Here is a 24,100-nt window from a genome sequence, read left to right as displayed (position 1 = left end):
ACCCTTCTGGCCTCTTATGTATTGGTAATTCTAGTGTAGTAATTTTCACCTAAGGATGAATCCATGGTCACTGGTTGCTAGAATATTTATTTTTTTTTAAATAGAGAATGTTAAAACAACAACAACAAAACAAACTCATAGACACAGAGAACAGATTGGTGGTTCCCTGAAGTGAGGGGTGGAGGGGTTGAAATGCTTGAAGGGGTTTAAATACAGACTTCCAGTTATAAGAGAAATAGGTCATGGGGATGTAATGTACAGCATGATTATAGTTAACTACACTGTATTGCATATTTGAAAGTTACTAAGAGAGTAAATCAGAGAAGGTAATGGCACCCCACTCCAGTACTGTTGCCTGGAAAATCCCATGGATGGAGGAGCCTGGTAGGCTGCAGTCTATGGGGTCGCTAAGAGTCGGACACTACTGAGCAACTTGACTTTCACTTTTCACTTTCATGCCTTGGAGAAGGAAATGGCAACCCACTCCAGTGTTCTTGCCTGGAGAATCCCAGGGATGGTGGAGCCTGATGGGCTGCCGCCTATGGGGTCGCACAGAGTCGGACACGACTGAAGCGACTTAGCAGCAGCAGCAAGAGAGTAAATCTTTTTTTTGTTTGTTTAGTTTTTTTTTGAGAGTAAATCTTAATTTTTTCATCACAAGAGAAAAATTGGGACTATGTACAGTGACAGATATTAACTAGATTTATTGTGATGATCATTTTGCAATATATACAAATATTGCATCATTATGTTGCACACCTGAAGCTAACAGAATGTCAATTATACCTCAATAAATATGGTTCTTGAATATCATGTGCATTATTAATAGAACTAAAGATATTCTTCAAATAAGCAGATATTCCCTATATTTTCACACTCAAATTTAATTATTTAAATAATTTAAATGCATTATGTACACTACATGAAAAATTCCCAAAATGTCTCATTATTTCCTTCCAAGGGTAAGAAATTTTTAATATAATAATTCAAAGTTGATATCCCAGACATCAACAAACATGAACCTGCTACACCTATTATAAATAGCAAAGATATTATAAATTCATTCTCTATATTGTTTCTTCAGGTTTAATTGGCTTTTATCCAAAAAACAAATGCTTTACTTCTAGGAACAAAACCATCTCTGTGCTGTATGCATAATTTCTCTACAAATAGGGGTATTCTTTGAAATTATGAATTACTCTGGTTAAGAAAGGCAACTACATATTTTCTTCCTTTTACTGCTATAATAAATTATTCACTCCTGCTGAAGCTAATTTAAATGAATTTACAAAATGTAGGTCTTTTCTTCTTTTGGTACAGGGTAGAAAGAACAAAGGGAAAAAGATCTGAAGAGATTTCTGGCTCATTGCAGCATGCAGGTCCTTAAAGACCATTCATATCTTAAAGAAAGAAATGATAGACCGTGGAAATATCCTGTTATACCATGTCTTTGTGTGAAGTCTGTGGGGACTTAGGCAGATTTTGGAAACTGACAAATTTAAATACCACCAGACTGAAGAGACATTTAGATATAAATAGATTAGATAATGAGAGTCAATAATAGTCCTAATATTTCTAACAATGCCAACTGCAATGATTCTACCCAGGAGCTAATTTAGTCTAGTTATTTCTTGTTGGATTTACTTTTTAATGGGGGTGAGAGGAAGAAAATCTTCCACTGACTAGATTAAGGGTAGACAGCAGTTAGGGTGACACCACTTTTGTGACCCCATAGACTGCAGCCTACCAGGCTCCTTCGTCTGTGGAATTTTCCAGGCAACAGTACTGGAGTGGGTTGCCATTTCCTTCTCCAGAGGATCTTCTTCCCAACCCAGGGATCAAACCCGGTTCTTCCGCATTGCAGGCAGACACTTTACCATCTGGGCCACCAGGGAAGCTTACACTGGTTTAGTCACTATCTTTGTTGCTCAGAAAATGATTTCCATGGTATTAGATTTCCATTCACATGGAGCCTGGAGAGTGGTAAAGATACCATGAACAATTAGCCCATCCACCTTTGAAAGATGAGGAGGTGAGAATGTGGAATGAGAGTAAAACAACACTGTCAACACCTCAAAAACTACAGATATTTTCTCTTCCAGTTCCTTTCTCCCCATTTCCTGCTTCAAAAAGGTGGGGTTTGACTCCAAGCTCAGACACATGCTATGTACTTAGCTCAGTGAGTTTCAGGAAATCACTTCATCATTTTGTGCCTCTATTTCATCCGTAAAATGAGTTTAATGATCATCGCCTTACCCCATAGGATTGTTCTGAGTAACTAGATTATGGATGTGAAAATAATATACAAAATTTATAAATAGCATAAACTGAAAAGCACTGGATATATAGTGATGAATAAATATCAAATTATCCTTTTTCAATTATTCTCTTTTCCTCTTCCTGATAATAACTGGTCTTAAGATGGAGATGAGCTTTATTCTTTACACAAGTCCCCAGTTCTTAATTTTTTCAAAATAAGTGACTGAATGTAGCATATTAAAGAAGAGGACAAAAAGACAAGTTGCTACAAATGCTTTAGTCAATGACCTTCAATAGAAAAAAAAATTCCTAATTTCCCAATTGAGAGAGAATCTCTCCATCTGTGATAATCTGGTTACCACTCTACTGACATGATTCTTATGGTAGCTCATTGATTCAATTAAGCCTCACCCAGGTACATTTTGGTGCTTAAATAATTAAATTTTTCTTAACTACTTTTGATGAAAATCTTTAATTAATAAACAGGGGTCACTTTTATGGACAGTTATTGTACTCTGCAGTACCATAGGGATGTTCCAGACATCAAAGTATACATGACTTAAATTCATGACTTTTTACTAAATGCCCTGGTGATGGAATCCCAGTTGAGCTATTTCAAATCCTGAAAGAAAGTGCTGTGCTCAATATGTCAGCAAATTTGGAAAACTCAGCAGTGGCCACAGATTGGAAAAGGTCAGTTTTCATTCCAATCCCAAAGAAAGGAAATGCCAAAGAATGCTCAAACTACTGCACAATTGCACTCATCTCACACGCTAGCAAAGTAATGCTCAAAATTCTCCAAGCTAGGCTTCAGCAATACGTGAACTGTGACCTTCCAGATGTTCAAGCTGGTTTTAGAAAAGGCAGAGGAACCAGAGATCAAATTGCCAACATCCACTGGATCATCGAAAAAGCAAGAGAGTTCCAGAAAAACATCTATTTCTGCTTTATTGACTATGCCAAAGCCTTTGACTGTGTGCATCACAATAAACTGTGGAAAATTCTGAACGAGATGGGAATACCAGACCACCTGACCTGCCTCCTGAGAAATCTGTATGCAGGTCAGGAAGCAACAGTTAGAACTGGACATGGAACAACAGACTGGTTCCAAATAGGAAAATGAGTACGTCAAGGCTGTATATTGTCACCCTGCTTATTTAACTTATATGCAGAGTACATCATGAGAAACACTAGGCTGGAGGAAGCACAAGTTGGAATCAAGATTGCCAGAAGAAATATCAGTAACCCCAGATATGCAGATGACACCACCCTTATGGCAGAAAGTGAAGAAGAACTAAAGAGCCTCTTGATGAAAGCGAAAGAGGAGAGTGAAAAAGTTGGCTTAAAGCTCAACATTCAGAAAACAAAGATCATGGCATCTGGTCCCATCACTTCATGGCAAATAGATGGGGAAACAGTGGAAACAGTGGCTGACTTTATTTTGGGGGGCTCCAAAATCACTGCAGATGGTGACTGCAGCCATGAAATTAAAAGACGCTTACTCCTTGGAAGTAAAGTTATGACCAACCTAGACAGCATATTAAAAAGTAGAGACATTAGTTTGCCAACAAAGGTCCGTCTCATCAAGGCTATGGTTTTTCCAATAGTCATGTATGGATGTGAGAGGTGGACTGTGAAGAAAGCTGAGCGCCGAAGAATTGATGCTTTTGAACTGTGGTGTTGGAGAAGACTCTTGAGAGTCCCTTGGACTGCAAGGAGATCCAATCAGTCCATTCTAAAGGAGATCAGTCCTGGGTGTTCTTTGGAAGGACTGATGCTAAAGCTGAAACTCCAATACTTTGGCCACCTGATGCAAAGAGCTGACTCATTGGAAAAGACCCTGATGCTGGGAAAGATTGAGGGCAGGAGGAGAAGGGGACGACAGAGGATGAGATGGTTGGATGGCATCACCGACTCAATGGACATGAGTTTGAGTAAACTCTGGGAGTTGGTGATGGACAGGGAGGCCTGGCGTGCTGCATGCAGTTCATGGGGTTGCAAAGAGTCGGACATGACTGTGCGACTGAACTGAACTGAACTGCCTACTAAAGCTACAAAACTGTCCTATATCTTTATATTATATCCTTACATATAATTAGAATATATAATTATATTATATGGAATATGAGGGCCTTCAAGAGCTACTAAGATAACATAGATATTAATAATGAGAACAGTATTATTAGACAATAATGACTGAAAGCATTATTGAACACTTACTTTTTGCCAGGTGAGTTTGATGCAATTTAACTGTATTAAGGGCTTCTCTGGTGGCTCAGACAGTAAAGAATCTGCCTGCAATGTGGGACACATGAGTTCGATCCCTGGGTCAGGAAGGTCCCCTGGAGAAGGGAATGGCTACCCACTCTGGTGTTCTTGCCTAGAGAATTCCATGGATGGAGCAGCCTTGGCGGGCTATAGTCCATGGGATCACAGAGAGTCAGACATGACTGAGTGACTAACACAATTCATTTAACCCCAATGAAATCCCTTTCAGGTAGGTACTATTATTATCCCCACTTTACAGATGAAATAGTTGAGGCTCAGAGAGGTTAAGTATCTTATCCAGGGTCATGAAGCTAACAAACAGCAGAGCCAGGATTCATTATCAGGGCAGCTATATCCTACAGTTCAGATTCCAAATCTCTATGGAAACCACACAACCCAGAAAGTGAAGTAATGGCATAAGTATGGGTGGAAACTATTGCAGAACCTCAACATGAAGCCCAAGTTAGGGATTCAAGGGCACAAGGACCTCAGCCTCAAAGGGTGTAAAAAACCCTATGCTCCTTGGAAGACACGGGTTATAGAAAAGCCTAGAAATGGATATTTGAAGCCAAAGAGAAAAATACGAACTGAGTCAAGGATGAGGTGAACCTCAAATGGATGTGTGGGATCAGGGAAGGGGAAGAAATCAAAGATGCCTCTGGGGTTTCTGGTTTGGAATGTTTGCAAAGGAATAATGATGGTCTAGGCAGGGTTGGATAGAGCCCTCGCCCAAATGATCAGATAGACGATTTGCAAATTTTTTTTCCCATTTCATAGGTTTCCTTTTGCTCTCTATTGTATCCTTTGATCCACAAAAGTCTTTAAGTTTGATGTAGTCCCATGTATTTATTTTCGCTTCTGTTGTCTGCGCTTTTGTTGTTGTCTCTTTTTTACCATTCTTATAACTGCATGTGAATCCACAATTATCTCAAAATAAAAAGTGTACTTAAAAAACAGAAAAATAATATTCTTAACAGTTTAAGAGAAGATTAGCTAGTTTGATCCTTCATTTTATAGCTGTGAAAACCAGAGGTCATAAAGGTATATTTAATAAGACAGGGTAAATAACCCCATAAAACACTTTTTATTGGTAACATTATTAATCTCAAAGACATAATCTATATTTTATATAAGTGACAATCACCTCTTAGAGGATATTTTTAGAGTAGACAAAGGAATAAAGTAAATAGGCTAGCCAAAACTATCATTTATGATGACCCACTCTTAATCTTCTTCATTTGCAACATTTAAAAGAACTGCTTTATCAGGACATTTGATACATAGACTATTTATAGCACTAAAAATCTTATGCTTTTAGTGACTATATTAAAACCGGTAAAGGTTTGATCCTTTTTGCAAAAATTAAGAAACCTCAGCAACTAAAAATGTTCGTAACTTTACAAGGAGAAGGATACCATGTGGCACTATATTACTCTAAACAGACGTGGCTCCTTAAATGAGAAAAAAAAATCTCCATACACATTTTCAGTGATGTCTGAGTAACAGCTTCTGAAGTTGTTCCTTTTAGAATTTTGCCATGGAAACCACAGCTTCTACAACTGCAGTTACTGCAGAAGTCACTCTTGTATCTATTACTTTAACTTGCTACCTTGCTTAAAACAGACGCCTCAAGCGCATTTCATATTCTTTTGTAGAGGAACTAACTGCAATCCAGTAACGCCATGGAAGCCCTATTTTCTGAAAAAAACCATCAGATTCTTGAAGTGTCAACCACAATCAATTTTGGGGGTGTCCAAACTAGTTTATCAAAAGCCAAGTGCACTTAAAACCAGAGAAAAGTGGGAATTCCCTGGCCGTCCAGTGGTTAGGACTCTGTACTTCCAATGCAGGGGTCACAGGTTTTATCTTGCATGCCTTGTGGCATAGCCAAAAATAAAATAAATGTAAATAAGTGAAACAATAAGAAAACAAGGAAGTGTGTACACACACATATTTAAAAAAAAAAAAAAGAAGAGGGGTGACGACACTGGAGCTTGCAAACCAAAGAGCAGCATAAGAATCACACCCCCACCCCCCGGAGGAGGGCATGGCAACCCGCTCCAGTATTCTTGCCTGGAGAATCCCATGGACAGAGGAACCTGGCGGGCTATAGTCCATGGGGTCACAAAGAGTCGGACACGACTGAGTGACTAATACTTCCACTTTCCCAGGTGAAGAGTCTTTTCTGTCTGATGCAAAAACGACAAAAGGAAAACGAACACAACAGAAAGCAGGATGCCAATTCTATCTTTCTGAATCAGTTTTTAGACTTTTATATATCCTGACACCCATTACTCTTTGGATCCATTTAAAATGCTTAGTTCATCATCAACTTTTCATTTTTGCTGTATTTTAAAGATGACTAAGGGCTTCCCTGGTGGCTCAGTGGTAAAGAATCTGCCTGCAATGCAGGAAACATTCAATCCCTGGGCAGGGAAGATCCCCTGGAGAAGGCAATGGCAACCCACTCCAGTATTCTTGCCTGGGAAATTCCATGGACAGAGGAGGCAGGTTATAGGCCATAGGGTCACAAAGAGTCAGAGCCAACTTAGTAACTAAACTACCACCACACTGAAAAGATGACTGAATGGCACATACTTGACTTACCTAAAAGAGGGAGTAAAACTGGGTAGTTGTACGGCATCACAAAGAGGTTTACACAAGTTAAAGTCGTACTGGCTTTTAAATAACCAAATGGATATCCAAGTTCATTGTATTTTCCACTGCTAGTAACAAATACCTGAGAAGATCATGAAGTAATGTACAGTTATGACAATAAGGATTTTATGTCAAACCAAACTCACAGCAATATGCTATACCAGCATCTCTGGCACAATTGTAATTTAAAAACGGGAATACTGCTTTCTCTATATTTATGTCAAAACATAGAACGTTCAGATTGCAATTCTTTTATAAATTGTGTTAAGAAATGAAATAACCATTTGGAGACCACAGGCTGCAGGAACAATACCCCAATATTTACTTACTTAGCACAATGGAAAATTAGGCTGAAATACCACTAAGTGATACCAGCCATTAAAACAAATTGACTTCTCAAAAGAACAAGTGGTGACCAGAGTGGAGACTGTTGGGAAAATGGAGCATGGCCCCATGCCTAAAGCATGCAATTGCAGAAACAAAGCCCATTTAAAGGAGTATGCTAACACTCCTTATGTGAACTACTATTAAGTTTTGCTCTACTTCCCTTTGATGCCCCATTTCCCTACCCATTTATTCATTTTTCATCCAATAAATATTTATTGAGGAGTCTATTACAAGCCAGGCACTGGTGCTAATTATTTTGAGACAATTATATTGAGCAAGGAGATGCTTTGGTTCAATCTGGAAGGCATTTTCTCTTGTAAATAATCCTGGTGGAACAAACATTCAATAAAAATGAGAACATTAATCTTTATTCCACATGACTAGGCATCTTATTCCTTATTCCTAATTTGATATATATGATGTTGTCAGGTCCCATTCACCTGAGATGCTACTCTGGAGTCCTCTAGCTATCATGATTTCTCTGTGTTCCACGTTCACTGTTTGGCCAAATCAGGACATTAGTATGTAATTTTATGGACCTAGACCTTTACCTTTTCTAACATCCTTCAGCAGGATACTGAAGACAGAAGTCAAACCCTGATGGTGAACAGAACCCACTTACTTTGCTAATTCTTGTTCAACCAGCAACATCACCTACCAGTTCACTGAATTCTTTCTATACTTAGCGGTAGCTCAAAATAAATCTTTCCTATGTAATGGATGCCTCCACAAAACAATGAGTTGTGTTAAAACATGACTCATCTACTAGATTTCCTCTCTTAATTTGAACCTTAATAGAAACAGACAACTGTAATAAAACATGTTGGACCCGGGCTTCCCTGGTAGCTCAGCCAGTAAAGAATCTGCCTGCAATACAGGAGAACTGGGTTCCATCCCTGGGTTGGGGAGATCCGCTGGAGAAGGGAAAGGCTACCCACTCCAGTATTCTGGCCTGGAGAATTCCATGGACTGTACAGTCCATGGGGTCACAAAGAGTTGGACATGACTGAGCGACTTTCACACACATTGGATTTCCTCCTGTTTCCTAAGTGTGTATAATAGAAAGGGGGGAAATCAACATAAAGGATAAAAAAGTTACAGCCAGCAAGGATCATGCCTATAACTCTTCTGCAAGGAGAAGCACTGTTTTTTTGTTCCTTGCTCACTCTCTTTCTGTCTTTATTCCCTCCCTTCCCACCCTCACACCTTCCTTCCTTCCCATAAGCCCATTGAGTTTTTTCAAATTCTTTATCACCTGCAGATTCACAGAATTTGGGGGTTCAAAGGGATCATTAGGGATCATCTAATCTAGAGAAAGTGTCTGGTCCAAAAACCACATAGTTGGTGGGAAAGCTAGGGTTAGAATCCAGTTTCCATTATGACTTTACAAAATTTCCTGGCTCCTGGTTCATCTTATTCTTTTTCATTCCCACTAACTCATCGCATTAAACTACTCTAAACCAAAGTAACATAAGATGCCAGAGAAAGATGTATGGCATATTTAAGGGGTGCTGTAAGGATCAAGGACAGGATTTCTTAAGTTCCTTTGGAGAAGATTTACAAGGAAGATGCTATATAGAATAAAGGGTTTATTTGGGGGGAAAACTGTAATTTGTAATTTTATATGCTTGTATTCCAAAATGTTTTTCAATTCATAAATTCAAGCTTTTACCTTGATTTTTAACTTAGCATGCTCTCATCCCTATATCTACATTTCTAGCACATTTTGGTGTATTTTATTGAAATATAAACATACATTCAAAAATGCATGAATTATAAGTATACAGTTCAATGAATGTTCAAAAAATGTACGTATATGTGTCGTCAGCACCTGGATCAAGAAATAGAACCTGACCAGAAAACCCTTTGTGTCTTTTTCTGGTCACCATTCTGTACCCCCAAGAGAAACCACTCTCCTGACTTTCAACAAAATAAAAGGGTGACCTTTTATGTCTGGCTTATTTCGCTCAGTATTATATTTATGAGATCACTCTGTTTCTTGCACTTTTACATCCTTACTTTACACCTGTTCCTTTTTTTTTTCTACCCAGTTTTAGCATTTTTGTAGAATTTAAGTAGTTTAAAGACAACTAGTAGCAATGATTTCACATTTTAGGTTGAAACAGATGGTGGTCTGAAAGTGTCCCTTGCGTAAGTAAAACGTAACAATTACTGATTGCTGTAGTTTACAAATAGAACAAACATTCTTACAGTGTAGGACTTCCTTATTATATTCAAATAAAATAGCTGTGATTACCACACATGGATTTTCCCAAATTAAAATCCAAAGGTGAGTTTATTAACAAGTAAGCAAGCCCTCCTGGCTGAAGTATACCTCTTGGAAGAGTCAGTGTTGTACATCTGCCTATGCATCTCCTTCATCCAAGGAAAATCCATACCACACACACCAATGTGGTTTGTACTACAAGAAGAGTTTGATTACATAATACTAATACATAAAGTAATTTCAGGTTTATGTTTTTGTTTTGTTTTGTTTGTCAAAAATGTCTTGTACTGAGAATTCCCTGGCAGTCCAGTGGTTAGGGCTCTACATTTTTACTGCAGAGGGTGCAAGTTTGATCCCTGGTTGGGGAACTAAGATCCTGAAAGTCATGTGGTTTGACCAAAACAAAACAAAACAAAACAAAAAAAACTTAGTCCAATCTGTCAAGTTCACAATAAGGACTGAGAACATTGCTTCATCTGCAGAAGCCATAGCTGAATAGAATTACATCCTTTAGGTTAGGAATTCTTAACCTGGGGTCCCTGGATAGGCTTCAGGGGAGTCCCCAAATCCTCAAATATGTAGGTTTCATCAGGTTCCTTAAATGGCAATGTATGGTAGGCTAGTGATTCATATCAGCCTGAAGTTATTTGCTTAGCCATGTTGCTTACTTGATAGCATTTGTGAGAAACATTATTAATAGACTCAGCCCAACTATTCCCAGATTAACCTTTGAAAGTTCTTTAAACAAGTCCCAGATCGCCGAGTGGTTCCAGACATTTGGCTAACAACAAAGGGGAAGTACCTGCCAGCAAGTATGGGGAGACTTTCGTTCCAGGATGTACTGAGTTAAGGGTGAAGGTTCAAGTTCATATTTGTCAAAGGGAAGTTTGTCTATTACCATTGGCTCACAATCTATACAGGAGAACCTCACAATAGGATGAGATGTTCGTGGAGGCTAAAAAACAAGAGGGGAAAATACAATCTGTTATCAAGACAGTTGATATATCTGACAACTCTGAAATTCTTTTTAAGTCCTTGTTGGTCATTCATTTTTTTTAAAAATTTTAATTGAAGGATAATTGCTTTACAGAATTTTGTGGTTTTCTGTCATACATCAACAAGAATCAGCCATAGTTACATGCAAGTCTTTTATGTTTTGTTAAACCATCGCTGAGATATAGATGGGCTATTTTGAGAAAGATGGCTCTTGAGCTCTAAGTGTCATCAATGGCAGAGGGGACTCAGATTCTTTCGCTCTACCATCTACTTGGCATTGGGAAGAAGAAAGGTAAATTATAACACTCATAACTACAGTTTTAGGGAAGTAAAAAAGAAAACTGCCTTGAATATTAAGAATCCGGAAATTCAGATCCACTTTGTGACGTTCAAGGACTATCTTCCCTTCACTACTTTGTACTGTAAGGTTTCAGATAAGTCAGAAACTGCTAGGGAAGAGGAAATCCACGAAGCTTTCTAATGAGGTAATGACAGAGCTGGAGCCACTAACAAGCAAGACGAACAATTACAAAGGCATGGAAAAGGCAAGATAGAGACTGAAAATGAGCCCGTCACAACTCCAGGGCCTGGCTGAAATTTTCTTTGCAGCTGAATTTTTATAGCATTTCTCACACCCAAACACTTCCTGAACAGCTAGAGATGGGGATGCTCTTGGGTGGGCTGAAAGGCCCGTGTACCTGGGGTACCAGAGCAGATTGATGGAGCAGTCATTCTATTAACGGGTTTAGCTTGTGGGGATGGAGAGCACCAGTGAGAGAAATGTTGGCAGCAAAGGCAAATGGAGAGAGAAAGAGATAGGACAAGTCACAGGGTCAAGAGTGAGACATGGCTCTGCGTACTCTTGCTCAGAGATCTGTAAGGCTGATGTGAATATGATAAAACATCTTCTTTTCTTTATAAAAGGGAAAAACATGCTAATTTGCCTTTATGATTTACAAACCTACAGGAGGTTTTGGGGACTGAGAAAAATAGCCTTCCAATGTGCTTTTAAAGCTGGAGGATGGGACTACCCCTGGTGGTCGAGTGGTTGGGTCTCTGCACTTCCAATGTGGAGGCCATGCGTTTGGTCCCTGGTTGGGGAACTAGGATCCCACATGCCCTGTCATGTGGCCAAAATTTAAAAAGAAAGAAAGAAAAAGAAAAAAACCTGGAGGAATGGTAACACGAGCTATGTGAGTTATCTGGAATTCCTTCAATTCTGTTTTTTCCCCTGATTTTAATTTTAATTAAACTTGTGAAATATTTCTGACTTATTAGATTGAAATCTAAAAAAGACATGAGTGAAACCCTGTCACCAGCAATAATGATGCAGATTTGTAACTAAAACATTCACTCTGGGGTTTGAAGGAGCTGAGAGTAACTGGGCTCTGAGGTTTGACAACCATGCCACCTCAGTGTCCTGAGGGACAGACGAGGAGATGGAGCCTCACCCACTGCAGGGACTGAGGATGGCTCTTCAGTCGTATATTCTGGCCTTCCATGGGCACCTCTGAAAAAAATGCAGGAACCTCAAAATAGCAATCAGGAGAAAAATCCAGTTCATGTCAGAAATGTCTAAAATTATAGATTGGCTGAATCTGGAAGGTAGTGGAAAAGCAGTGACCTTTTTGTGCCTCTTTCCCCGCCCCACCCCTAGCAAGGATTGTTGTTGCCTTTAGTCACTAAGTAATGTACAACTCTTTGTCACTCCATGAACTGTAGTCTGCCAGGCTTCCCTGTCCATGGTATTTTCCAGACCAGAATTCTGCAGTGGATTGCCATTTTCTTCTCCAGGGGATCTTCTGAACTCAGAGACTGAACCCATGTTTCCTGCATTGGCAGGCGAATTTTTTGCCACTGAGACACCTGGGTGCCCCAAGGATTGCTCTGGCCTTTTTATATTGGCTGGGAGGAGAGAGGAGGATGAAAGAGAGAATAGGTTTCATATGGAGCAACTACAATATCAAACCCTGTTCCACCAAATATAGTGAACAAAAAGATAAATCTTTGCTTAGAGATAATTTTTAAAATATTGCTTAATTACTCATCATTCAAAGACTCTTGAGAGTCCCTTGGACTGCAAGGAGATCCAACCAGTCCATCCTAAAAGAAATCAGTCCTGAATATTCATTGGAAGGACTGATGCTGAAGCTGAAATTCCAATACTTTGGCCACCTCATGCGAAGAACTGACTCATTGGAAAAGACCCTGATGCTGGGAAAAATTGAAGGCAGGAGAGAAGGGGACAACAGAGGATGAGATGGTTGGATGGCATCACTGACTCAATGGACATGAGTTTGAGTAAACTCTGGGAGTTGGTGAGGGACAGGGAGGCCTGGCGTGCCGCAGTACATGGGATTGCGAAGAGACAGACACGACTGAGCAACTGAACTGAACTGAACTGAAAAGTACACTGCCAAGGAACTTAAGTCCACTGACTATAAAAATACTGAAAAGTAGGCCCACAAAGTCCCACTACATGTCCAATGGCTCCCTCAGAGAATGAATGAATCTCTGCTTTGAATATGTTTCTAGAACCTATACACAGTGTAAACTAAGTTCTAATTTCCCGAGGATGTGCAAGAAAATCAATGCCTGCCCTTTTTATACATTGTGTTTACCACAGAAATCCAGTCAGTGGCTCTGAAATAAAAACCAAGCCACAGATTGCAACAGCATCAAAAATAACAATATTTTAAAATCTAAAGAGGGTAGATTAAGTGGTCAAGGCAACTGAAAGAAAGAATGCCCTAACAGAAAGGAAGTCCTCTCTTTCTTTTAGGTATAAGCTAGACTTTCCAGTAAGTGATAGAAGGCACAGCTTAAAAGTTTACAAGCTATTTTAAACGGTTCTCTGTAACCTAAGTCTGTCAGGCACAGCATGCGGGATGACAATTGAAAATCCAGAATGATGTTTACCTTTCTGTTTTATGACACTTACTAGTGAAGGTAAATTCTGGTCTGGCCAAAAAGATTCTGGAATTGGCCAATGTCCAACAGGAACACCAGTCTTAGAGTTAGGCCGCACATAAATGAGCTTATGACAACTATGCCATGGCTGAGCAGCAAATGAATTGCTTGGCCTGGATGAATCCATAAGTCCATCTGAAAATTAAACAAAAGACAGAATAAGTCATGAATTTCTTTGTACAGCCACTGATCTCCTTGTACAGATTTTTCAGTTGAAAGCAAAGTACAAAACAAGACCAAAACAGTGATTCATGAAAGATGGAAGAAAAAAAGTGACTCCACTAGACTTTCTAAATGTGCTCTCGAGCTACTCTTTTCTGTTTTTGTTTTGTTTTTACTATTATTATTTTTATTGGAGTACAGTTGCTTTACAATCGCAACTCTTTTCATCATCTAATCCAACCCCTCTAATCTGACATCCCATACCCTTCTTCCTTAACTATAACCAAAATAGGTAGTTACATGGAAAACTGTCATAAAGTTAGTTTTAAATTTTCTGAGATTTGACACAAATTAAACACACTAAACCACAACAGAGATTTTTTCAAATTAGGCATATGAAAATTATTCATTCCCTGGTATAGTTTCACATTTTTGGAATCTGACAGAATAAGTCATAAACTCCATTTAGATTTTTTTTTCTATTTTCAACTAGATTAAAAAAAAGTATTCTTTACTAAACAATTAGACCCAATGACCACAAAGGCAAATTCACTAGAAGGTAGAAGGAATGACGACAATACAATCAATCTATGTATATAGTTGGGGAGGGAACACAAAGTGAACGCATCAAGTTTATATGGGCTACTTCATTCTAGTTTCCTTCTTCACCCATATTAAAATCCCATGGAAACTGGGCATCATATACTGCTGAATAATAGACCCTGAGTGTATTTTAATTATTTGAGCTAGCATATTTCATTTGCCCCCTGAAAACAGGGCAAGGCAGAGTTACATAACCTTTAATGTTATGATTCATTAGTCTAAATTATAATTGTAAAAATACATGATAATGATTTGAGTCTCATGTTTTTCTTAAATTACATATCATTTGATTTACTTATTTAAGCATTACTTTAAACAAGTAATTACTTTAGAGCAGGGGATTTACTGAGGTCCATGGAACTATACAGAATACATATAATGGCTTCAGGGAACCAAAAGATCCCCCCAGTTTACAGTTCTGGGGATGTGGATTTTTCTGAGGAGAAAATTCTTAGCTTTCATCAGAATCTCAAAGGTTAAGAACTCTGGACAAAGGGGAAATGGAGCTAGAAAGAATGTTTGAGCTATTTATATGGCACGATTTAACTGGTTTTCAGTAGGAAAGTTCCCAGTTCATGGGAAGGTAATGAACACAAAATTATGGACTTGAGTGGTCTGTCATTACCAATACAACATGTCCTTCCTTTACAATTAATTACTTTGAAATAAGCTATGAGGCCTCAGTCTTCTACAGCAGGTGTTTCTTAAGGTATTTAACATTTATTATTTTATTTCTGAATGGACTTTAAAGTCATCTTTTACGTTTCCCAAAAATCCTGTTAAAATTTTTTAGATCAAAGTACATGAAATATATATATATATATACTTATATTTATTTGAGAAGTGATACCTTCACACTATCCATTCTTCCCAGTCAAGCACATGGTACATCTCCGTTTAATATAGACTTTTTTGTTTCTCTTGGTAGAGTTCTATAAATTTAGTCATAGAAGTCCTAGGCCACCTCTACATATGTTTTTTAAAACTTGTATTTTAATTGGAGGATAATTGCTTTACAATGCTGTATTTGTTTCGACTGTGCAACCATGTGAATCAGCCATAAGTATACACCTGTTCCCTCCCTCCTGAACCTCTCTCCCACCCCTCACCCCAGCCCGCCCCTCTGGGTCATCACGGAGCACTGAGCTGAGCTCCCTCTGCTCTGCAGCAGCTTCCCCTTAGCTATGTATTCCATGCATGGTAGTGTATATATGGCAGTGCCACGCTCTCACTTCATCCCACCCTCCCCTTCCCACCCTGTGTCTACAACTCCATTATCTATGTCTACAGTAGGTATTTTTTAATTGGAGTCCAAGAACCCCTGAAATGAAATACAAAATTATGTGTGCATGTGTTGTCCATGTACATTTTTCTGGAGAGAGGGGTCTCTATTTTTCCACTAGCTTCTTAAAGGGTTTTAGAGACTAAAAAGCAAAAAATTCAGGAAGCATAGGATCCACTGCCTCAGCAAGAAATGTGTCTTTCTGCCCCTTTGCACTTACCCCTTTGCTTCTCCGGGCAGCTACCACTAATTGTGGCCACAACAATTAAAATGTATGAATCAGATCAGACAAGCACTGTGGTGATGATGGAGTCTAGGTGCACACGAGTATGTATGCTGTGCATGAACCAACAGGAATGAAGACAAGCGATGGCCTAGAGCATAGCTCTGAGTGAAGTTGCTCAGTCGTGCCCGACTCTTTGTGACCCCATGGACTGTAGCCTACCAGGCTCCTCAGTCCATGGAATTTTCCAGGCAAGAGTACTGGAATGGGTTGCCATTTCCTTCTCCAGGGGATCTTCCCAACCCAGGGATCGAACCCGGGTCTCCCACATTGCAGGCAGCTGCTTTACTGTCTGAGCCACCAGGGAAGCCCAGAGCTCTGAGGGAGCCATGCAATGGGGTATGATTCCCTTTCCCAATACAAAAGTATCTCTGCTTTCGTATTTTGAGATGTTGAAGTTTCTATAAAATCTCATTTGAAGACAAAAGGTTCCGCAGTTAATAAATGGCCAAGAGGGACTTCCCTTGCAGTTCAGTGGTTAAGACTCTGCCCTTCCACTGCAGGGGCCCAGGTTCCATCCCTGATCAAGGAACTAAGATCCCACAAGCCACGTGGAGCCCTCCCCGACTTACCCCTCCCCCAAAAAAGAACAGTGGCCAGGAAAATACTGGTGTAGGATCTTATAGAATACTAGCAGGTCCTGGCTAAACATTCACAACCTCTTGCTGATGTGTGGTAACCAATTTGGATTTCATCAAGACAGTTTGACACATTGGCACTCACAAGACCAAAACCAGATGTTTGGTTAAGTGGCACTCTGTCGTGAATCTCCAGCTATTTCATGACTAGAGAAGTGAAAAAATCAGTGTCATCCTAACACTAGGACCAGAAATATGAAATGGGCAGGGAAAGGGAAGAATGTTCTGAGGAAGAATTGACATTGAATTAAAGCTAGAAAGGTAGCCACAGGCAATGGATGAATGGTAGCTGTTTGGATGGATGTCTGTAAACCCTTGAATGTGGGTGGCTAGTGAAGACAGTATCCTTTGCGATTAGTTCAATGTTTTCTCAGTCTCAGATTGCTCTCCTATGTAACATTTTAAGGTTAAAAGAAAAAAAGGTGATCTACTGTACCTTCTCCAATAGGAAGTGGATCTGGTCCTGTTTTTTCAAAGTTAATAACTACACCACTCTGAACTTTTTGAACTAAAGATTCTAAACATTGATTCAACATTCTTTGTGTTCTAACACAGTAGGAGCGACCTAAACCAGAAGGAAAAACAAATAGTACAAGGTTGATCAAATAAAATACTACTTAACAATATAAGCATTTGAAATCCTAAAATACAACTCAAAATAATCAAAACTATGAGCCACCAGGGAAGCTCACACTGGGAGCAAACCTCACACTAATGATGAGCTTAAGCAGCAGAGTTAAAAGATACAGAAGGGAAAAAAGTAAAGCTAGGATATGGCATTTACGGAAAGTGGTACTCTGCTGCCCTGAATTCTTCCCTTTAGAAATAGTAGATATCCGCCAGTACCTCCTGTGACTTCACACATCTGTGTGATGGCAGATTCATCAGTTGGTACACTCCCTATCTGCTCTGGTTCAGTAGAAGCCAATCCAGGCAAACGCAACACCAGGGCAAACAACCTTTGATCCCAACGAAAAGGTTCTTTAGTTAGTTCACTTCCAGGCAGAGGAGAATTCAAAGGCAGATGAAGCTGATAAGGCAAAATTGGAAAAGTTTCATCATAACAACTCATACAAAAATGAAGACAATTCAAGAGTTAAAGGGTTCACTTTTCTTTGATGTTGTCAATAAAATGAGGCTATCTTTCAGGGATTCCCAAGATGGAACATTTGATTAAATTTATTTTTAACTGGGAATGTATGCCTCCCACGTGCAGAAATAGCTGCATGTTCTCTGCCATTTAAACGAAATTTAAAAAAAAAATGAAATCTCACCTCTTCTTGAACACCAGAAGTACTCGTTAACTTGTTTCCATCTGTGATGGTAATTAAAATAGATGGTTCTAAAAAAAATGGATTTCGTCCCTAAAATACATTTAAAAAGTATTAGAGCTATGTAAAGTAATAAAACTGTATTTCAATTTTTACATTTATCTTGCCTATGATCTCTCAAGTATGTGATAAAATTTGCCTGGATAAATAAGAAGGAAAAGATTAGGGACTGAAGTGGGTGGGGATCAAAATAACAATCTCTGCAGAGGTAACATTCAGAATAAACTGAGGAATTCTTATAATTCAGGAACCTCTCAAACCATAACATCCAAATGCCCCCCCCCCCCACTGCTTTCTAGGTAACCATGAAAGATATCAAAGACATTACAATGGCAGCATCATCCACACCCATGATTCCATTCAGAATCTTGGCACAGAAAGGGGGATATAATGACTTATATTTGTAACCTGGACGGTGACTCTGGTTATTGTGAGCAGTTTTTACAGTAGAAAAGTGCAATGATCGCTGCAGCAAATGCTATTCTGCCTTCCTCTTATGATAGAGCTTTTTCATTGACTTGGGAGGGATGAGGGACTTAGGACTCTGAAAGTTTCTCTTCAACTGTCTTGTTCCAATATTTTTCAACAATTTCTTCATCCCATTATAACTGATGATCTGATGGGTAGGCAATTTTAACTATTTTATGGTCAAAGCACATAAAAGACTCTACTTAAAGGATTTTTGTTAAAGTATATATTTAAACTACACATGGACCTCCTTTTGGATGTTATGAAAAGGAGCAGAAAACTTGGTTGCCATGCCCAATTTTAAATTCTTACCCCAAGTCACCAAAATAAATTAGCTATACTCACTCAAAGAATTTTTTACCTGTCCATAATTGTCTATTCCAGATATTAATCTATTGAGATTTAACAAATCAAATGAGGATCTTAGAGCCTGACCAAGAGTAGTCAGTCCAGAAGCCTGAAGATTTTTTAGTTCACTCATGAATGTTGCGTGATTTTCCTTCCAACCAGCCTGAAAGCCAAACATTTACAAAAAATTCCCAATTACACAATGAACAATATATAAAATGCAAACAACCACTAAATAACAAGTATCCAACCTCTAACAAATCAATAATTTCTTGTGTGCATGTGTGTGCTCAGTTGCTCAGCTGTCTGACTCTTTGCGACCCCATGGACTGTAGGTCCCCAGGCTCCTCAGTCCATAGAATTCTCCAGGCAAAAATACTGGAGTGGGTTGCCATTTCCTTCTCCAGGGGATCTTCCCAACCCAGGGACCAAACCCACATCCCCTGCATTGCAGGCAGATTCTTTACCCACTGAGCCATTGGGGAAGCCTGATAGTTCATTAAGTATATTATATTCTATATATTGACTGATCAAGTGGAACTAAAGCAAGCAACCAGTTTGAGAAAGATCTGCCACCTTAATGATCAAGAGCAAAGATGCAAACAGTGAATTCAGTCCATTATGGCTGGTGGGCTTTGGCTCAAGAAGTCTACTAGTTTTCTATTCAGGCTCAATCAAACCTACCAAAACACCACAGTATTTACTTTAGTTTGACACTGAGGATGAACAAGGAATAAGGGGGAGAAGAAGGAGTTATTTTTTTTAATGCATCATCCTTGATACAATCAACTATTATGAGCATCTGACCTACCTGAGCTTTTCTAACCAAGATAATTCTTCCCAAACAATACTTTCACTTTAAACAAAAGTATAAGGAGAATTATAGGAATGGAGTCACAAGTATCTGGAGACAACCTGTCTGGCATCTTTAAGCATTCAGAAAGCCCCAAATCTAGAGTAAGGGAGAAAGAAAAGAAACAAAAACATTTGGCAAAGAAGCAGCATAGCCTAGGCACCCCTAGCTGGTACGAACAGTAGCAGAGAACCAAAAACTCAAGGTCAACAGCCAATATGCTGTGGTTGAATGGTTTGTAGAATAGAAGGAAAGGACCACATTGACTGGTCAGCAATGCGGCTATAAAAACGAAGCAGCACGAAATGCCAAGAAGAGAAGCAAAAAGAAGATGGCAGCTAACAGGTCACAAAGGAGTAGACCAGCAAGGTAGAGGGCAGGCAGCACAGCTTGGCAACCTGGTGGGACAAAGGGTAACTGCCCTAAGGGCAGTCGTGTAATAGGCTGAAAGCTGAAGTCATGCCCACCAGATCAGTACAGCTGGAGGTGGAAAGCCAGAGCAAATAATGCAAAACTAAATGAAATGATTGAAGTTTCATATTTAGCTAAAGACCATTATCCATACAACTAGAGCAAACATTATCTTTTCTAGTTTTATAGCCTTCTAAAGCAATCTGGGTCAGAATGACTGAGAGGCAGAAGAGATTGCCTGTACCCTGCTATGAAGTATCTGCATAACCTTGAGCAACTTTGTTGGTTCTTAGGACCTACACTTCATTATCTGAAAATGAAGAGATTTAGATAAACAGGGATACTGTGTGAGGCTGTGTATGTTACAGCCCTGGAGAGCCATTCAAATGAGAATGGTGTCCCCTAGGTTTGAATAGTACCCAATCTTCATAACCATTCAAGGTGAAGGTGATCCTTATTTAAGATCCTTTCCTGTCCAACAGTCTGGATTCTGTGAAGTTAAAAATGTGCATTGTATGTGTGTTTCCTAACATACACTATAAGTCAAAGCATCTAAAGGTAAAATCTTTCCATGTATTCCTTTGGCCCAAGGAATATCTTCTCAGTTTACTTAAAAGCAAGGATTATTATTTCAACTGTCCTCATCAAATACTTAGAAATATCAGATGATTATAAATCACACTGAATTAAAAACTTATTCTTTGAAGCAGAAGAGAAGGTCTACAGCTGGGGGTGGGGGAGAGGGATAGTATCAATTCTTTCCTTTATTTATCCAACCAATTTTTATGGACCAACTATGCTATGCTGGAGATATTGAGAGGAATTAGCCCTTGATGAGTTCAAGCAGCAAAGGAATAAGAAATGCAGTTATGGGGACGGAAAGAACAAAAAACCAGGGAGCTAGGAAAGCCTGTCACAGAAGATTGGGCATTTGAAGAAGTCTAATGGCAGGAGACTTGGAGAAGGAAATGGCAACCCACTCCAGTAGTCTTGCCTGGAGAATCCCATGGACAAAGGAGCCTGGTGGGTTACAGTCCATGGGGTCCCAAAGCGTTGGACATGACTGAGCGACTAACACACACACACAATGGCAGGAAAAGAAGATCACGGGATCCCTACGCTGATGTGAGGAGTGGAGGGGGCAGTCCAAAGGAAGAGAACAGAGAGTTTATAAAAGGCTAGGGCTTCCTGGGGAGCCACAAGTAATTTGATTATCATCGCTCTGGGTACACGGTGGGAGGCAAAGCTGATAAGCTGGGCTCTGACTGTAATGTGCTTTGTACATTGTGCTCAGTACTTTGGATTTTATCTGTTGGCCCTAGGAATGACTTGAAGTTTTTATTAGGGGAGTGGCATGATCATATCTGTATTTTAGCAAGATCATTCTCTTGGGAGTTGGAGAATAAATTGTGGGGTGGAGGGGAAGCTGACGCTTGAGGTAGGGAAACTGGTTTGGGGAATGTTGCAATAACCTACAAGAAATGTGATGAAAGCCTGAGGGAGGGCAGTGGAGATGGAGAGGAGGCTGCAGATTAAAGAAGTATTTCAGAGGTGGGTGGAGTCAGAAGGATTTAGTAGCTAATTAGGGGGATGCATGAGGGATAAAAAGGGTCATACATTAGGCTGAGTTTTCTGGCTTGGGCAAACCTGTGAATGGTGGGGTCTTTCACCCAGAAGCCACTTTATAGACTTTTTTTTTTTCCAGAATGACTTCATTTAGCAATCTAACTTCTACACTGCAATCTTAGTTCTGTCTGCAGTGAGTGTTGAATTCCTGAGAGGCACCAGCTAATTCAAGGCACAACTAAAGAAAAAATAGTGAACTATTTAATCTGGTAAAGGGTTGGGATAAGGTTTGAGTACCATCTAGGCAAGCACCCTATAACTCATCAGTGTTTCAAATATTGTGTACAAATTGTCACTAATCCACCTGTCAGAATAATTGCTCCTTAAAATTTCCTTTATCATATGAGTTGAAAACGTTTTACAAATTGTTTCTACACCTGAATCACTGGCATTCAATTTTTAGGCCAATTCCAATCCTTTGCAATGAATTAGATAATACATGAGATTTGAATGCTAGGCCTATCTCAGTACTAAAAGTGTATGGACTATATTTACTACCCAAAACAATAAACTTCCTGGTAGCAGTTTAGTTTCTTCTAGAGAAGAATTAATGCCCCTAAATCCAGTCCTCAGAATGCTGAAGGGGAAAAAAGGCCTAAAGAGGAATTTAAATATCTGGAGAGTCTTATTAATGTGAAAAATTCTTCCCAAAAGATAATTATTTAGAGCCAGTGGGAGAAAGTAGATGTTTATATTCTTCAGTCACTGCTTGTAGTTGATTTTTTCATAAATGAATTTAGGACAGCTCGTTGTTCTTAATAAAGTCTTTTATTTCAAATTACTCCAAAGATATCCTACTTTTATGTCAGTAAAACCTTTCTTTTTTATAACTTCTTATTTTATATTGGAGTATAGCTGATTACCAATGTTGTGATAGTTTCAGGTGGACAGCAAAGAGACTCAGCCATACATATACATGTACATATACATGTATCCAATCTCCCACAGTAAAGCCTTTTACTTTTGACAATAATTTTCATATTTTTTATGGAGCTTTACAGCTTACAAAGCACTTTCACACTTCACATTTGCCTAAGACAATCCTATAAAATAAGGATGGTATTAGCATCCCTATTTTGTTTTCATAAACCAGGAGGAAGTAAGATGTGGGTATGTCTTGTTTGGGGAGTGGGGACAGTCAGAGAGGCACAGTCTGGAGTTGCACTATTCAGCCACACGGGGCCACTGAGAACTTGAAACATGGCCAGTCTGACTAGAGATTACTTTTTAACGTGGCTACTAGAAAATCTGAACTGCTGTGGATGGCTGGCATTAAATACCTATTGGGTAGAGAGGATCTAGAGGGAGCTGAAGGTCAGGCAGGAGAACTTGGCCTTGCATTGGCAGAAAATAGACTCATTACAGATTCCAAGGCAGGGGGAGACAGGATCAAACAGCATCTCAGGAAGGTCAGTCTGGCAGTGAATTATAGGATAGACTGAAGAAGAAGAAGCTGTGGCTAGGAAAAAGAAGCTAGGAGGTTTGAATAGGCATCCAGGTCTGAGGGAATCAGGGTCTGAATTAGGACAGAAATTAGGAGAAAGGGGTTAATTGAGAAACATTTGAACCACCAAGACAGGACTTGGTGACAGACAGACAATAGGCCTAAAGGAGGCAGAGTAAAAGATGATTACAAAACTTCTACCCTGAGAGAACTGAAGAATAGATGTTTAGGAAAAAGGAGTAAGCTGGAGTGGGGGGAATTCTAAACCAAGACTTTGCTGTCTTCACAGATCAAGTTTTTAAAGTCCCCCAGAAGTAAAATGAGGATAATGATATGACAATAAATAATAATCACAGGCAATATTTATCAGTGCCTATGTGTCAGGCACTCACTTATGCTAAACAGAATATTTTATAAGTATCCTTCTCATCTGAGCCTCATAACCACCCTATGAAGTGGGTACTATTATTATTTCCCATTTAACAGATGAGCACACTGAGGCTCAGAGAGGATAAGCATCTTGTCTGGGTCAAAACAACTAGTAAGTGACACAGCCAGGATTTGAACCCAGGTAGCCTAACTGTGGGCTTCCCTAGTGGCTCAGATGGTAAAGAATACACCTGCAATGTGGGAGACCTGGGTTCGATCCCTGGGTTGGGGAGATCCCCTGGAGAAGGGAATGGCAACCCATTCTAGTATTCTTGCCTGGATAATTCCATGGACAGAGGAGCCTGGTGGGCTACAGTCCACGGGGTCCCAAAGCGTTGGACATGACTGAGTGACTAAGCACAGCACAACACACAGCACAGCCTAACTGTAAAGCCACCAATGCAAACCATTCTACTAGAGATTCTTCTACATGTTCCATATATTCAACCCATAGACA

The 24,100-nt window shown here is 39.4% G+C and overlaps 1 protein-coding gene across 3 annotated transcripts in view; it reads right to left on the bottom strand.

Moving 5' to 3' along the window:
- INTS6L (integrator complex subunit 6 like) overlaps window positions 1-24,100 on the bottom strand; it is a 55,310-nt gene that overhangs the window by 12,683 nt on the left and 18,527 nt on the right. For all 3 annotated transcript variants that reach the window (XM_068962085.1, XM_068962086.1, XM_068962087.1), the window contains exons 3-9: window positions 18,894-19,043; window positions 18,008-18,097; window positions 17,580-17,763; window positions 17,170-17,298; window positions 13,737-13,900; window positions 10,602-10,754; window positions 7,135-7,267 (exon numbers count right to left, since the gene is read on the bottom strand). In XM_068962085.1, coding sequence (XP_068818186.1) covers window positions 7,135-7,267; window positions 10,602-10,754; window positions 13,737-13,900; window positions 17,170-17,298; window positions 17,580-17,763; window positions 18,008-18,097; window positions 18,894-19,043 — 1,003 coding nt within the window. The remainder of the gene's footprint in view (window positions 1-7,134; window positions 7,268-10,601; window positions 10,755-13,736; window positions 13,901-17,169; window positions 17,299-17,579; window positions 17,764-18,007; window positions 18,098-18,893; window positions 19,044-24,100) is intronic.

The sequence above is a fragment of the Capricornis sumatraensis genome, chromosome X, assembly GCF_032405125.1.
Source record: "Capricornis sumatraensis isolate serow.1 chromosome X, serow.2, whole genome shotgun sequence".
NCBI lineage: Eukaryota > Metazoa > Chordata > Mammalia > Artiodactyla > Bovidae > Capricornis > Capricornis sumatraensis.
The sequence above is the reverse complement of the archived record's forward strand: the minus strand, read 5'-3'. Positions and strand labels throughout refer to the sequence as shown.